Source organism: Cydia amplana, chromosome 1, assembly GCF_948474715.1.
Source record: "Cydia amplana chromosome 1, ilCydAmpl1.1, whole genome shotgun sequence".
NCBI lineage: Eukaryota > Metazoa > Arthropoda > Insecta > Lepidoptera > Tortricidae > Cydia > Cydia amplana.
Window position 1 is genome coordinate 21,486,912 of NC_086069.1, and position 16,402 is coordinate 21,503,313.

At 35.6% G+C, this 16,402-nt stretch overlaps 3 protein-coding genes across 3 annotated transcripts in view; 2 read left to right on the forward strand and 1 right to left on the reverse strand.

The window, feature by feature from the left end:
- The window catches only part of LOC134650437 (polypeptide N-acetylgalactosaminyltransferase 2-like), a 96,464-nt gene extending 92,261 nt beyond the window's left edge, over window positions 1–4,203 (forward strand). The window contains exons 6-10 of the mRNA XM_063505395.1: window positions 1,663–1,776; window positions 2,590–2,768; window positions 3,156–3,362; window positions 3,547–3,719; window positions 3,878–4,203. Of these exons, the coding sequence (XP_063361465.1) occupies window positions 1,663–1,776; window positions 2,590–2,768; window positions 3,156–3,362; window positions 3,547–3,719; window positions 3,878–4,152 (948 nt within the window). The 3' untranslated portion in view covers window positions 4,153–4,203. The remainder of the gene's footprint in view (window positions 1–1,662; window positions 1,777–2,589; window positions 2,769–3,155; window positions 3,363–3,546; window positions 3,720–3,877) is intronic.
- Window positions 4,204–11,436: 7,233 nt separating this feature from the next.
- Window positions 11,437–16,402, reverse strand: part of LOC134650406 (ATP-binding cassette sub-family G member 1-like) — a 57,025-nt gene continuing 52,059 nt past the window's right edge. The window contains exons 10-11 of the mRNA XM_063505364.1: window positions 12,038–12,261; window positions 11,437–11,651 (exon numbers count right to left, since the gene is read on the reverse strand). Of these exons, the coding sequence (XP_063361434.1) occupies window positions 11,456–11,651; window positions 12,038–12,261 (420 nt within the window). The 3' untranslated portion in view covers window positions 11,437–11,455. The remainder of the gene's footprint in view (window positions 11,652–12,037; window positions 12,262–16,402) is intronic.
- On the forward strand, window positions 12,925–15,215 carry LOC134650468 (putative nuclease HARBI1). The gene is made up of 5 exons (XM_063505424.1): window positions 12,925–13,148; window positions 13,261–13,391; window positions 13,981–14,179; window positions 14,367–14,511; window positions 14,953–15,215. Exons 1-5 carry the CDS (start codon window positions 12,960–12,962, stop codon window positions 15,201–15,203), a joined length of 915 nt encoding a protein of 304 aa, XP_063361494.1. The 5' UTR covers window positions 12,925–12,959; the 3' UTR covers window positions 15,204–15,215.

A 16,402-nucleotide genomic window follows, 5' to 3' on the forward strand; every position in this document is an offset into this window, starting at 1 on the left:
TTAATGCTTCAGATAATTCGGAACATAAACTACTGATATTCCTACGTAGGTACTATAGATATGTAGTTACACGACTATATAAAGTTCGCTCTATAATAAAAACGAATCGAAAAGTCACCATGTCAGCCTCAGCCCACCTCACCTTATACGTGACAAAATTTAACAGTACATAGTAATTACTCACGGATTTAAGTGCCAGTAATTGAGAAGATAACTTTAATTATAAGTCACCTCGCACGTGAGCACGATATGAACTATGTATGATATCCTTTGAATATAATCCATCTTTAGCATTTAGGGAAATCAGAGACTAATAAAGATATCGGAACACTATATTAAGTAAAATGCATTAGCTGTATTTTTTAAAGCACAATTTTGTCAGCAGCAAATGTGAGCAAATACGAGCAAATGGGAAATAGAAAAAAAAGTTTCTTAGATTATTTTTAATGTTTGGAGACAACTACCTAACACATGATAAGAATGTTAACCATACCGAAATTCCGGTTACAAAATGGTATTACAGTTTCTAATAACTTATTACTACCCTGTATCTCTACAAGTTTCGAATTTACTCACAGTTCATTTATTATCTCATAATATACTTCTAGACATGTCGCTCAAAATCTTAATTCCTAATAATCATTAAGATAGCTAGATAGCATTAACTGTCTTTCCTTCCATAATTAATTTTAATTTTCAATGAGCTAATGAGTTTAATTGAAGATTATGAGTACAGTTATGCAGCTACTTGTATTATAATCAGAGATCGGACAAATTTGCGACATTGCTCGCAATAATGTGGACATGACTTCAAAATTGATTAAATAATTAATCATTTAATTAATTTCTTACCTGAGGTTTAATTTTGATTCCTAATCAATAAATAACACAAAGAGTTCTTATAAAGTAAATTTATTTAAAAAAATAATTAGTATGTTTTCCAAATTTTCTGTAGGTACTTATTTTTTTATATCTAAAATATATTTAAGTGCTATTTATTGCCTAGGGAACAAAATTAATTAAATGATTAATTATTTAATCAATTTTGGAGTCATGTCCACATTATTGCGAGCAATGTCGCAAATTTGTCCGATCTCTGATTATAATAGGCTTATAGCTGACCTGATCGTACAGACATACATCTCAGCTTGACCTTGGGTCAACCGGTCGTTAAAAACATCCTGGTTGTAAATAAAATACTACAATCAGTACTTTGACTACGAATAACGTTTATAGTTTAATAAGCACAGTCAAAATTACGTAAAAAATCGCCCTGTTTGTTTAATCTATGCACTATCCTAGATTAAGTCGCAGAACGTCTTCTTATGCATCATTTTAAGTTTTAAAGTTTATGTGTTATGTACTTTTACAGGATGTTTATTTAGTCACCTGCAATATATACATTTTCATTTATTTTCATTTTTTAATACTGTGTCGAAAGATGATAGTAAATTTACTGTGACTATAAAATATATTAGAACAATAACCGTCTATACATTATATTATGTTTGCTATTACCTAATATTTGAATACCTACTCAATTCATCAAAACTTAATTCAATTTAAAACCAATTTTAGATCAACAACACTATAATCTCAATACCAACCTAATATAATACGAGTATAAACCGCTTTGCTAATAACTGCGTGTCATGTTTCCAGGACCCGACTCGCGTGGTGTGTCCCGTGATCGACGTGATCAGCATGGACAGCTTCCAGTACATCGGCGCCTCGGCCGACCTGCGGGGCGGGTTCGACTGGAACCTGGTCTTCAAGGTAACCCAGACTGCCTCGTGACCAGGACCCGACTCGCGTGTGTCCCGTGATCAGCATCGCGTGGTGTATCCGGTGGTCGACGTGGTCAAGATGGTCATCCTTTATTTTTAATAATAGCTCTCCTATACCGGATAAAAACCACCAGGCTAAGAATGGGCTAAGACAATACTGATCCATTCCACAATCATTTATTGAAAAAGTTTAGACAAAGGGTTGTATTAAACTCTCGTCAATCATTCATCGCTGAGAAGGGTATCTAAAGCCGGTCAAACAACTTTGTCAATAGAAAAAGGCGCGAAATTCAAATGTTCTATGGGACGATTACCCTTTGCCCCTATTTTTTTTTTTAATTTGCCGCGTTTTTGGAAATGACTTGACAGAGAATGTACCTACACCTTACCATACACAAATAAATAATAGCTTCTGAAACGACCTCTATACAGTTTTGTTTACTTTTACTGTACTCACAACATAGTCTAGGTATCCTCTAGACGGAGTTTAGAGCAATTATTTCATGAAACCGATGCTGCCAAAAATTCTGGGGTGCGGGGGACGAGGTGAGCGAGTCCCGTGCCGTGATTGGTCCATTCAAAGACACGGACATCACACAAAGACACTTTGACTCGACGATGGAGTAAAACTACCGTATATTTGTGGCAGAGGGGGTAGCGCTACTATGCTCAGTCTAGAGGATGTCTTGTCTGTGACTCACAAATATAAAAAAGGCAGAAATTAATTACGATAATGCAATACTGGCTAGTAGGGACCGGTGTTATGGCAAAATTAAAAATGTTCAATTTTTATATTTTTCAGTGGGAGTACCTATCTCATTCGGAGCGTAGCGCGCGCCTCAGCGACCCCACGCAGGTGATCCGCACGCCCATGATCGCTGGCGGTCTCTTCAGCATGGACCGCAAGTACTTCAACAAGCTGGGCAAGTACGACATGAAGATGGACGTGTGGGGCGGCGAGAATTTGGAAATATCATTCAGGTAACTGCTTAAAAGCCGAGATCGATAATTATCCTTAACTGTAACTTGAAATTCAAGCGCTTACTGTACCAACTTTACTATTAACACCTGACACTGACAAGTGACAAACACCGTTCGTTTCTTTATTGATACTTGGTGGACCGAAATGGTATATACCTAAAAGGTGATTGTAAGATCATATTCATGAATCAGAGCCAAATAAGGACTACAAAGATATCAGCTTTATTCAAAGGGGTGTTCTACTCCTCCTACAATACATTTATAACCGCCGCACAAACTATATAGCTCTCCATAGTAGTAGAACTTTAACATTTTTTACATGATTTGGTATCAAAGTTTGTTTAGAATACAGTCCATACCATAAAATGATCTCTTCCCTACTTCCAGAGTGTGGCAATGCGGCGGTTCCCTGGAGATAGTTCCCTGCTCCCGCGTGGGCCACGTGTTCCGTAAACGGCACCCGTACACCTTCCCCGGTGGCTCCGGGGCCGTGTTTGCGAGGAACACCCGCCGCGCCGCCGAGGTGTGGATGGACAACTACAAGGAACTGTACTACAGGTCGCAGCCGCTGGCCAAGCAAGTTGACTATGGAGAGTAAGTTTACTTTTCGAAAGACTTTCTAGTGTATTTTAAAAAAAGCTCATATTTTTGATATACATACCTACTTATTATTATTATATATTATTGAAAAGACTAAATATTGTGCCAACTTTAGTCAATATTTTTACAATCCAATTGTAAAAACTCGGTGCATACCACTAATCACCATCTGACGCAGCATCTCGGAGCGCGTGGGGCTGCGCACGCGGCTGCACTGCAAGCCGTTCCGCTGGTATCTGGAGCACGTGTACCCCGAGCTGCAGGTGCCCGCGCTCGCCGACGCGCCGCGCGCCGTGCGCCAGGGCGCGCGCTGCCTCGACACCATGGGCCATCTCATCGACGGCACGTTAGGTACTGTACCTTGAGCGCTACGGTAACGTAGCACTGCAGACATTGCTAAACTTGCCGCAACCGGCACCGGATTCCTGACAAGGACGTCACGTTAAGGCATACCACTGATTAAGATACGCTATCTAATACTATGAATACAAAATTCCATTAATTTCCAGGAATGTATCCTTGTCACAATACGGGCGGCAACCAGGAGTGGCGTTTCGAGAACGGCCTCCTGCGGCACCACAGCCTGTGCTTGTCGCTATCCCGCGAGGACCGCGTCACGGCCGTGCTGGCCGCCTGCGACCCTTCAGACTTCGCGCAGCTGTGGAGGAGGAAGGGCGCGCTCATCACGCACGCCAAGCTCGACGCCTGCTTGGACTCTGACCGACCCGCACTCTATTTAGAAAAGTGCAACGAGGACAAACCCAGTCAACAGTTTACGTTTTAAATGAAAGACTAGTTCGATATCCCTGTTATACCGAAGCAAAATATGTTTAACAATTGAAAATTTTCAGTTAAGCGTTAGTACGAAATAATATAAGATCAGCTGTCAGTATTCCGTAGTAACTTTTCAAAGATATTAATACCACTTCAGTTGAAATACTGTTCGTTAAAAAATACTTGATAATCATACCTAAAATTTGAAGATGGAGGAAGTTGTTATCTCGTGGTGAATCCTCATTATTTTACGTTATACCTAAAAACCACGATCCAATATCTTTATATAGGTTTTACAATGCTAATTATTGTTAAGTAGGTAATAAGAAACTTTATACAACTAAAAGACGGTTTCGCTTTAAAGCCTATTATTAAGAACAATTATTATTCCTTCAAGATATGGATGCCCCTTTTTGGCGTTTAGTTTTAAGAAAGTTGCTGTGATTAATTAAGAATCTTTATGTAAAAAGACTATGAATCTTCTTATAAGAAGCTCTATACTATACTGTACGACGTCATCAACTTGATAATCATAATAATCATCACATATTATATAACTAAAGTCTATTTTTTTATTCGGTAGACTAAAATGACATTTCATAGTATGAACATCATGTGTCATTTCATACTATGAAATGTCATTTTAGTCTACCGAATAAAAAAATTGACTTTATATTATCACATCACGGCAACTTATACAAAGTATTTAAATAGATTAATGTGAGATACCTGATTTGAATTTCGCAATACGAAATGATCGTATTTCATTAGGTTATATACATTTAATTTATCACAATTTCGAGAAACATGAAGGTCTACTCTTACATTTCCAGTATATTTACTTTAGTTTATACTTACTTGACTGTCATTTTGACATGAGTCTTGTTAAAATAAACAAGAAAACTTTAACAGTCAATAACAAAGGTGAAATTTAATATTATATTAGGAAATTATTTTTTTCTACTCCTGTACTTTTATTTGTCATTTAAGGGTCGTGCACACACCTTTAAAACCCTACCTTATAGTTGTCAAGACAAGTCTTTAGTCTATTCCCCAAAAAAGCATTTGTGCATACACTCAGTATCTTTTTGGCACTTTTACGATACTTCGTGTAATTACCACTTAAAAAATATTGAATGAAATACATTGTTGCCAACCTTATTTTAAATGTCATCTCTGACAAATAAATGAACCATAGACATGTTTTTTTTTTAATTTAATTCATATTTTTTCCGCCCGTACCCTCCATTTTTGCTACTTCTTGAATGAAAAATATTTGCATAGTAGTATTTTATGCAACCGTTGTTTAAGAGAGGTCAAAAAAGGCGAGTGGCGTGAGTAACAAATTGAGGTGTTGGAGTATTTTTTGACTCAGTTAAACAACGTTGCATACAATACTGTTTCTACGACCAAGCACTTACTTTAAAATAAAATTGTAAATTAAACAAATATTTTTCATTCAAGAAGTAGCAAAAATTGAGGGTACGGGCGGAAAAAGAATGAATGAAATTAAAAAACATGTCTATGGTTCACTTATTTGTCAGAGATGACATTTAAAATAAGGTTGGCAACAATGTATTTCATTCAATATTTTTTAAATGATTTTTAAATACACGAAGTATCGAAAAAGTGCCAAAAAGATACTGCGTACCTATATGCAGAAATGCTTTTTTGAGGAATAGACTAAAGACTTGTCTTGACAACTATAAGATAGGGTTTTAAAGGTGTGTGGACGACCCTTTAAATGACAAATAACAGTACGGGGAGTAGAAAAAATACTATTTTGTAATAGTAAATTACCTACGTACGACTCTACAACGTGTAACAGTTAAGACTCATTTAATCTTATGAAGTAATTGAATGAATGATTTGCGACTAAGTACATTAATAGTAGTTACCATAAAGTTGTAAATATGTACCTAATTATTATGAGTGCCGGGAAAGTGGAATGTGGATATTATTTAATGTAGGGTTTTGTAAACAGTTGCATTATATTAGTTATAAAACTGTATCCTAGGATATTTTAGTTGAAGCAATACAGTTAGGTTTACTATTATTTGAGAAAATGATTAAAGTATGGCCTACATTGAATTAGACTCAATAAAAGCAAGTATTTGTTACGTATAGCAATGATATTTCAATACTCGTTCGTTTTAAGATTTATTATGTATGTTCGGGTGGTGATTTGCTTACGTATGTTTATCATAGAAGACATAATTTATTGTTTTTTTTTTATTGCTGATAAGTATTTAAGAATCATAATTGTATTTGTTTAGGAAACTATGACTCTTTCTTCCCTTGTATATTTATTAATATACATAGGTACTTACTCCTTTTCAAATATTTAGGTTTAAAGAAAGTTATTTCTCATAAAGCATTACAAAGTTCTTAAATATTTATTACCTACTTTAATCGTTTCTTTTTTGCGATTACCTATTTCCTATACACATATTTAGGTATGTAAAGTAAGCACTATGATCATATTTAAAGTAACTCTGTTAAGGTGTAAACGACTTTTATGGCAAATCCAGCTTGTTTGCGAACACTGGAATTTGGGTACTTTCATAGCCTGAACCATTTAGGTACTTAATATATGCAGCAATATATTATTTCCATAATATTTGGAACAAATCTTGTTGAATGGGTACCGTCATGTGCTGAAGTGAACAAAAGATTATTGTCATGGGAACAAAGCGTACAGATCATGTGGAACCTATTTGTTATGTTATGATTCGTAGTTACTTTTACTGCTGACTGAATTACAATTTTTTTTATTTAATTCATACTTTTTCCGCCCGTAGCCTCGTTTTTCGTCGTTTTTCTAATAAATGGTGCGCCACTATAGTTCGTTTTTTTTAGCATTAGAAATAAGGTAAACAATCTTGATGTGTCTTTTAATTGAAAAACACATTTTAAAAATAAGTTACGGCAAATATGTAACAATTATGAATCTATTACGATCATTTATATTCTTCTGCTTTCATAAGTAATAGTTTTTGATTTTTATAAAGCGTTTTTCAATTAAAAGACATGTCAAGATCGCTTACCTTCTTGCAAGTTCTTTCTAATGCTAAAAAAAAACGAACTATAAAACGAATATCAATAATTGTATCATACTTTCACTGCCGGTAAGTAGAATCTTTGCTAATACACTAACTGTAGGCATTGTGCCTCTTATATGTGCCTAGAAAATTATGTGTATGTAATTTGTATAATATTTCTGTAATGTACAATTATTATAGACTCCGTCTAAGCTGACTCTACACTGGCTGACAGAACAGTCGTATATGTGAAGTGTGAAATTGTCATTGTAAACGTAATTTTTCATAGAATTTAGACATTTATGATGACATTTCCACACTAAGTTACGGCACATGCCATGCGGAGTTAGAATAGACCGACTGTAATAGAGTTAAAAATGTAAGATATTGTGATATAGGATGAAGATATCATTACTGATGGAGCGAGATGGCGATGGCGTCATCAGTAAAACCCTGCCATTTAGAAACCTAGCAGGACACGGTCATCTTGATAACAACTACACGTAATATTCCCGCTTGTCATTACAGTTCAAGCGTTTAAAAGAACCTTTTATGTTGTTCTCAGGAGCGAACAGGATCAGGAGTACGGTCTAACTTATAAGTTAGGGCGGGCTAAATGGCCCTTCTGGCGGTGCCATCTCGGACGTTTATGTAACAAAAGAGCGATCACTATCACGCAAGTTAATGTAAATATTCTTAGTAAGCTGTTGGTAGGTAACCAATTTAACTGATTAAGAGAACTAAACATGTTGATTACGACTTACGAGTATCGTTTTATTAACAAAAACTTGCGAGAAATTTCAATAGGATAGACAGGTTTTTTTTTTTTATTTTATTTAAGTACTTATATTTAAGTATCTTTCATCGTTGTTATTTACAAACATTCCGTTATTATTTCCGTCCTAGATCATTATTTAATGAGCTAAATTGACTGCGAAGCCTAGGCTAGCTACTTTAAATTGCTATATTTTGTTGGAAATAGTCCTAATGTGGCATTCTTAATATTATAGTTTATTGACGCGAATGTTTTGAAATGCTTTTTTAGGTAAATATTGTATTAGATGAAAATATATGATGAAACAATACTGATCCAGTGCTGGCATCTCTTCCAAAATGATTTACTTATCATACTCGTCCTGCTCGTAAAAATCATGACTTTGGCAAATAGTTATTTGTATTTTATCATGAGGGGTTTTATGAATCTGTAAATGAAATGTATGTATGGTAACTACACGCCTACTCTACCTACTAAGTAAGTAGTGATAGCTACGTAAGAAAATTCACGATATTCACTATAAAGGCACCTAGAGCACAAAGTAGAGAATATCGAAACAGAGTTAGAAAAATCTTTTATACATACGATTATGTTTTTTTTTTAATTTTTACGAATTGTTAAATAGCGGCAAAAATGCCCTAGTCAAACTTTGTTAAAATTATTTTAATTATTTGCGAGATTTATGTTCAAGAAATGTGTGATTTTATTTTTAGTGAGAAATGTTTGCATATATAAATAAAAAGACGTATGATGTAGTGATTGGTTTTATTTCCTTACAATATTAAGTATCCAAACAAAAGCCATACAAATAAGTTTTTTTTACATTTTCGTTCACAACTGGGTACAATTTACACACACACACATAAAACGACGAATACATAGAATACATCATCATAACATTAATATTGTATGAGATATATGATACAGATTCAGAAGGAATTGCTCTGAAACAATGGACGTCGAGAGTTGTCATTGTAATCTAAACATTACAGGCGTATTAGAATTTTAGTTATTCAATCAGTATCATATCGGAAACAGATCGAATAACTAAAATTCGAATACGCCTGTTAGCTAAGTCGCCAGTGATTTTTCACGCAATCATTTGCCTCCACATTTTTTTGACCGAATGACAAAAAACGTTCGCACGTGAGCGTGTGTCGCACTCCAGTAGCAAACCCAACCAAAGGTACCCAAAGTGTAGCTGCTTTATATAAAAACATAAATCTGTCCATAGTGTCCATTTAAGTTGCTATAAAGTGTATTCAGGTAATTCTAATAGGCTTTTCGGTAAGATGAGATGAGACTAATGTTCGTGTTTAGAGGGGGTTTTAGTATGTTACGGCTTTTAGATAAACATGGCGTAAACTAATGTTGCCAGTGTACAAATACGAACGATTAATTAAAGCGTTTTTTTTTTCAATTCACAGAATTACTTATTCCACACGTATCTAAAAATATTAGTATCGGTAACTAAAATATATACATTAAATTATTAAATTACATTATAAATAATATATTTAACTGATATAAAAATTAATGTAGAATCTAATAAAGTATATTTTTGTGTTCCCGTATTTGGCACTTATGAGTTATGTGTTCATACCTAATTAAGATAAATACCGTCACATTTAAAAATAAATTATCACAAAAATGTTTAAAATAAGACAAAAACACCTATCAGGAACGTTTCTTTAAAGGGACAGTGGGAAGTGTGATGTATGTAGACTACAAATATTATGTTGTTTGTAATGTTCTGCAATACATTGCCTCTAGCACAGTGGTTCCTAACGTAGGGGTAATTACCCCCGTGGGGGTAAAACTGGTATTTTACGGGGGTAATAAGCTAACCTAATATAACAATACAACAAACGTACACAATTTATTTTTTTATTACCATTTTTTTATTAAAATCAGGTTCCCTAGTCAGTCATAGGGGTGACCGGACTGAAAAGGTTAGGAATCACTGCTCTAGCAAGTAGGGACGTAGTAACATTTATAACCACGTAAAGTTCAATGACCTAAAGCAGAGCAGATTATTGGAAGTAAGAAACCTAAAACGCTATTCACATTGATATTACATATTTACTTATGCCAAATGCAATTTACAGAAACATGTATGTTTTCTTTATATAAAATTCTGGTAGATACCTTGCCTCTTTCCTCAACATCTACCTAGCGATGTCCCGGCCCCCTGAGGGATCCTCGGCTTCGCTCGGTAACCTTTTTCTCAGAATTGCGCCAGGCATAATAGACTACAAAATGTCTTATTTTAATATTTTTAGTATGTTTTGAAAAACTCTTTACGAGATGTAGGTTACCCATTAAAAGTTCCCATTAACGTTCCTTAATGTGTTCATTGTACCATTGAATATTTGTTGTTTTATTCAAAAATAATTCTTATTGATTGTGAAATAAGAGTCATTTAAAAACATAAATAACAGCGGCCGACAACTAGTTAACAAGCGGCCGAAAACCAAAAAAAGTTTCCGAAAACCAGCTAAATTGCTACTTTTCATATTCTTAATTATATAAATAAAACGTTGTAATTAATAACGGATTTTGATACATACATGTCAAGTGTATTATATTTTTAGTTTAAACATCATAAAATGACAAAGATTGGTCGAATATATTGTTCATAAAATACATTTGAATTCGAAATTTTGCTTAACTGGCCGACAACCGGCTAAACTACCCTATTTAACGACAGCGATCTAAATGGATCCAGGCCTTATTAAGATGGGGTTAGTCCGGTTTCCTTATAACATTTTCCTTCGCCAAAACGCAGAGGCTCTTGGCTGATAGTCGTATTTTTACCAATCAACCAACTCTCTCACCCACCAAAATATTTACACTTATTCAGCAGTCGAAGCCTTCTTTCGTGACGAATTTGTCCTTGCCAATACGAATTATTCACACACTACCGCGAGCTTAAAAATATAGGCTTGTTTACTTATTTACCTAATAGTTATATATCGTTTTTTTTTTAAGTTCATTCAGTCTCACCCAAACTAAACGTTACGTACTTATTCTGTGAAGACAATACGCACATATCTAGTCCATTAAAATTACGCTTAAAGCTGCTGGTAACAATCGGCAAGTTCTTCCCACTATACCAGCGGTCGGCAACCCGCGGCCCGTGAACCTGTCACTTGCGGCCCGCGAACCTTCCTGGCTGTTTTGTATGTAATATTGACAAACGACAATGTCTGCATAAAGTCATAAATATTAACAAAGTGCGGCCCGCGTCAACTTCGTTAACTACTATGCGGCCCTTGGCTGCTAAAAGGTTGCCGACCGCTGCACTATACTATACTCTATACTCATCCTTATCAGAAAACATAAATATGCATCAAAAGACGTCCACTGTTGGGGGAATACCCAATAATCAGACACCAATCGTTTCCTTTTTCCGCCGTCTTTCACGCACTCTTGCTTAACTGTTAGTCCAACTTTCGGCACAACAAATCACGCTGCGTTTTTTTTTCTACTATTACCTAATAGGGTGAAATGCTCATCTTCGTCTTGATAAAACTTCCGATGATCTTGATGGCCCGGAAGGCGTAGTTTGGCGACAGCCGCTGCCGCAACAGGTAGTAGCCGGCCATATTCATGGCGCATAGCATCAGCAACAGCACGCCTAAGTCCATCCAGAAAGAGACCCCCGACATGCCCATCAGCTTAACGAAGTACCTGGAACATAAATATAACCATAAACATCAAAGTCTCGTAAGCTTCCATAGACACCATACATTCAATAATAAGACATTCATATAAAAGGGTTGTGTTGCTATTTTTTTACCCAATTTTATAGACTAATTATCTTTTATGAGCTATCAGGCTCATAAAAGATAATCATTCTATAAAATTGAACTACACGGCAACAATATCTGTTGACTGTATGACGTACTTCTCTATTTTGATCTACACACATATATTATCTCTACATAGTTACCTACTAAGAGTAGGTATAAGACGAGAAGAAAAGAGAGAAAATAGCACCTCATGCGACATTTTCTTTTGCACCAACGAGACTAAGCTTTTGCTAAGACTTTGAATCACAGAAGGAAGAGACTCACTTGACATTCTTGTACTCGCAGTAGTCTACGTGGTCCGGGCATATGAGGTCATCCCGCGGCGGGCCGTAGATGGCTACTATCAGCCCCTCTATCCCGTAGCGCATGAAGGAGCAGGCGCGCGCCATCCGCCAGAACAGCGGCGCCGGCACGTCGCCGTAGCCGATGCCGTACACCGCCAGCAACATCAGAGGCACGCTCAATGCTGGACCCAGGAACACCGAGTTCTATAATAAAATATTGTATTTAAATTACTTCAGCCAGAAACATCACTTTTGACTGACAGATAAGGTCTATAGCCAATTCACATCAAATACAGTTAAATTCATAAACTGTTATTACCGTACAATCAGTAGGGCTATGATGGTCGACTGTATAAATGATATAGCTGTATAAATGGTGATAAAACTGACATTTTATCCAGTTTTTATTGATTTGTCGTCTTTTCCACTTTTGACAGCGATAGTCGTTAAATGATTAACTGCATAACATGGTCGTTGGATAATATGTCATTTGTCTACTTTTCCAACTTAAACTTAGTTGATAAGTGGATAAGTTAAATGATATAAAAGACACTTATCTAGATTTATACATTTTTATAACATTCATACCGTTTTGTCCACTTTGACAGCGATAGACGGTAAATGGCTACGTTTGTTGGATAATTAGACATATAGTCGATTTTTGACGGCTAGCCTTTGATTAATTTATCGTAGTGCTCACTGGGTCACGATAAGGTGCTCTCGTGTTTTAAAAGTGGTGAAAAATATTTATTTTTGGAATTACTTAAATATCAGTAAGTATCTGTTTTTTTTTTCAATATAATATATAGGTACAATTTGAACTCCATTTGTTTCCATATAACAATATCATTACATTATTTGTAGGAATGGCAAGATATCACTTCTTCTTGGCCGCGGCTGTCATGGAAGAAAAGCAACAAAGGAAAATCCAGCGACGGGCCATAAGGGACATATGCAACCCCTTTGATATGCCCAACGAAGAGTTTCGGCACATATATAGAGTGCGCAAAGAGTTGGCACTCTATTTGTGTGCCGAACTCGACGCCGACCTCAAACCTAACCATGACGATGGATTGCCGGCACATCTTAAAGTAAAGATATAATGTTGCACTATTCCTCAAATCATTATTGTCACTTTTACCACCACCTTGATCATAATACTTATTTAATAATGACATACCAACTTACAACTCTTTGTTTTAGGTTCTAACATCACTGCACCTATTGGCTGACGGTAGTTACCAAAGGGGAACTGGTCAAGACCATGGCTTGTCTATTGCTCAGTCCACTGTCAGCAAGTACCTGGACCAATTTGTTACTGCAGTCAATAGAAGGTATGTCTATTTTGGTACTTAACACCACTGAAACAGGGGGTAACAAGGTAAAAATATAAGAGTGCAGTGAGATATTTTTTCTATAATGATGTTCCTTTTATACGGCGTAATCACTACAATCAGATACATTGGAACGCAAAAATGACTCAGTCAGTAACATCATATTAAATCTTTTTTCTTACGCAGAATTTTGGGGACTAGAGCCCGTACCATGAGTCTCTGACAGTGTCAAAACTGACATTTACGCTATCGAGAACGTAATTTACTTTCTATACATCTCGCTCGTACTCGCATATTAGTGCAAACGAGATGTATAGAACGTAAATTACGTTCTCGACGGCGTTTATGTCAGTGCCAAACTGATGGTAGCCGTATAGGTATGAAATAGAAATTTATTAGGCTTGAATGTGTTATAATTTTTTTTTTTAATTTTGTACTTTTATAGGGAATTTGAATTGTTTCAAAATATTTAATTGCATAATAATCATACCTAACTTTTGTTATTACTTCCATATTTATGTAAGTATTATTCAATATTAGCTACATGTAGCTAAGGTACCAAATCATTAAAGTGGTGGATTGTTTACAGACTCAAGGACAAATGGATACTCTTCCCAGGAGACGAGCAGTCCCGGCAATCCATCGCCAGAGGTTTTCAGGAGGCATATGGGGTTGCTAACATCTTGGGTACAGTAGACTGCACCCAAGTAAAAATATTTCCACCTCCGTTACCACACGGTGTACAGTATTTAAACAGAAAAGGAAATCATGCACTCAACGTTCAGTTGGTATGTAAATAATAACTTCAAAATCATAATTTGATAATTTTGAATAAATCTAATGCATTTTGTTTGCTTGTAAACCATAAGATCGCCAAAGTAAAGTAATCCCTATTAGCGTTGCTTCACCACAGACTGGTACGTTTTGTTACAAATAACTGGTAAACATCTTATTTAATTAAGTACACGTTTTTAGATTGCGGACGTTAACTGCAAAATACTGTCGGTGAATGCGAGGTTTCCGGGCCGGGTACATGACTCGTTCATTTTCAATAATTCTTCAATAAAAGACGAGTTACGAAGATTGCATAACGAGCATATTGGAGAATACTTTCTTCTGGGTAAGCAGCAAGTTATAATATACTCGTATTATCATGGAAATAAGTATTTTTTCATAAGTTTAATCTTTTATAAAAGCCTTTATCTTTCTGTTCTTACTGTTATTTAATAAAAAAACACCTAATATTCATTCAACTAAATTAGGATATAAATAGGTGGTCGAGTATTTTGTTATTTTGAAGATAATTAAGATATTACATATAATATAACCATTGTTATAATGTTTTAGTTTATACTAAACATAAATTGTAAATAAATAAAAATTGTAAATGAATGAATTAATTAATTAAATTCGTAAAGTGACCATGTAATATTTCGGCAGGGTTACATCGATTGCCACGGCCAAGACTGACTAGTTGGTGTAAACTTAGCGTGCTAAAATATATATAGGTATGTCCGAAAACGTAGAACACCAAAATAAAATATAAATATAAACATTTCAGGTGATTCGGGGTACGCTCTTGAGCCATGGCTCATGACGCCCGTGATGAACGCTGCCCCGAATAGTCCGGAACAAAGGTTCACGGCCTGGCACTGCCGCGTGCGAAACACAATAGAAAGAACAAATGGATACTTAAAAAATATATTCCGCTGTCTGGGGCACGACCGTGTGCTCCATTATAGCCCGGCTAAGGCTTCGGCTATTATTTATGCTTGCTGTACACTATATAACATAATGGAGCATTACAAGTAAGTGAGCTCTAGCATTTACATAGAGAATCAAGTAGATATGTTACAAAAATGTTTTAAAATACAGTACTTGTACCTAGGTAGTAGGTAGGTACACATAATGAACTAAAACAAAGGTTCAAGAAAAAATAAGGTTTGCCTACCGCAAATAATAAGGTTTGGCTCCGCTGCTCAAAACTAAAGAACCTAATACCTATATAGTAACCCTTGTATGATCACTCGAATCTTTCTATCCGTCCGGTTGTCGCGTAATTAAACCACTGACATATTTTTATGAGAATGACCCATTTAAGATTTAGGAGGATAACACTTTATAAAAACATTAAAATTACTCAACAATTAGACTAGGGTAGACGGGGGTAAATTGAAACATTTATTGTTTGATGGCCTGTAACTATTTTATTTTTACAGTTAGCTATGAAGGAAAACATCGTGAGGAAACCAGCATACATCCGCAAAAAACATTTAAAGGTGTTTGAAATTTCACAAATTTAACACATATCAGTGAAAGAACAAGGTTCAAAGTCAAATGGCGTTCTACAAGTTTTAATCATGTGTCTAAAGATGGCAGTAAATTTACTGTGACTACAAAATTTACTTTGACAATACGCCTCTTTACTAAATTCTCTTTGATATAGGTATTTCCTTGTTCCAGAATTCTGCCAGTAATAGAACCAGAGGCAGTATTTGAAGAAGACGCTGCTCAAGGTGGGATGCATTATCCGCAAAACGGACTTCTGTTAAGGGTGGCACAGGAAAAACGTGCCCAATTAATAAACGATTATTTCGCCTAGTTCCGTTCCACGGGGCCTAGGGCCGTTCCACGACCGATGCTGCTTCGGTACTCATTAAACATATTTATAATATTTGGGAAATTCTTGTGATGCAATTGGCATATTTTGTGATCTTTCTAAAGCATTTGATTGTGTGGATCATGGAACGCTCATTTTGAAATTAGAACACTATGATCTGTCAGAAAATGCCCTAAACTTTATGTCTTCTTACCTTAGCAATAGAACACAAACAGTTGTTGTAAACAAAACCCAGTCTAGCGGAGCTGTAGTCCAATTAGGAGTACCAGAAGGTTCTATTTTGGGTCCATTCCTGTTTTTGGTTTATATAAATGATTTGCCATGTATAGTAGAAAATCTTTGTGAAATAGTCCTTTTTGCTGATGACACATCATTACTTTTTAAGGTTGAT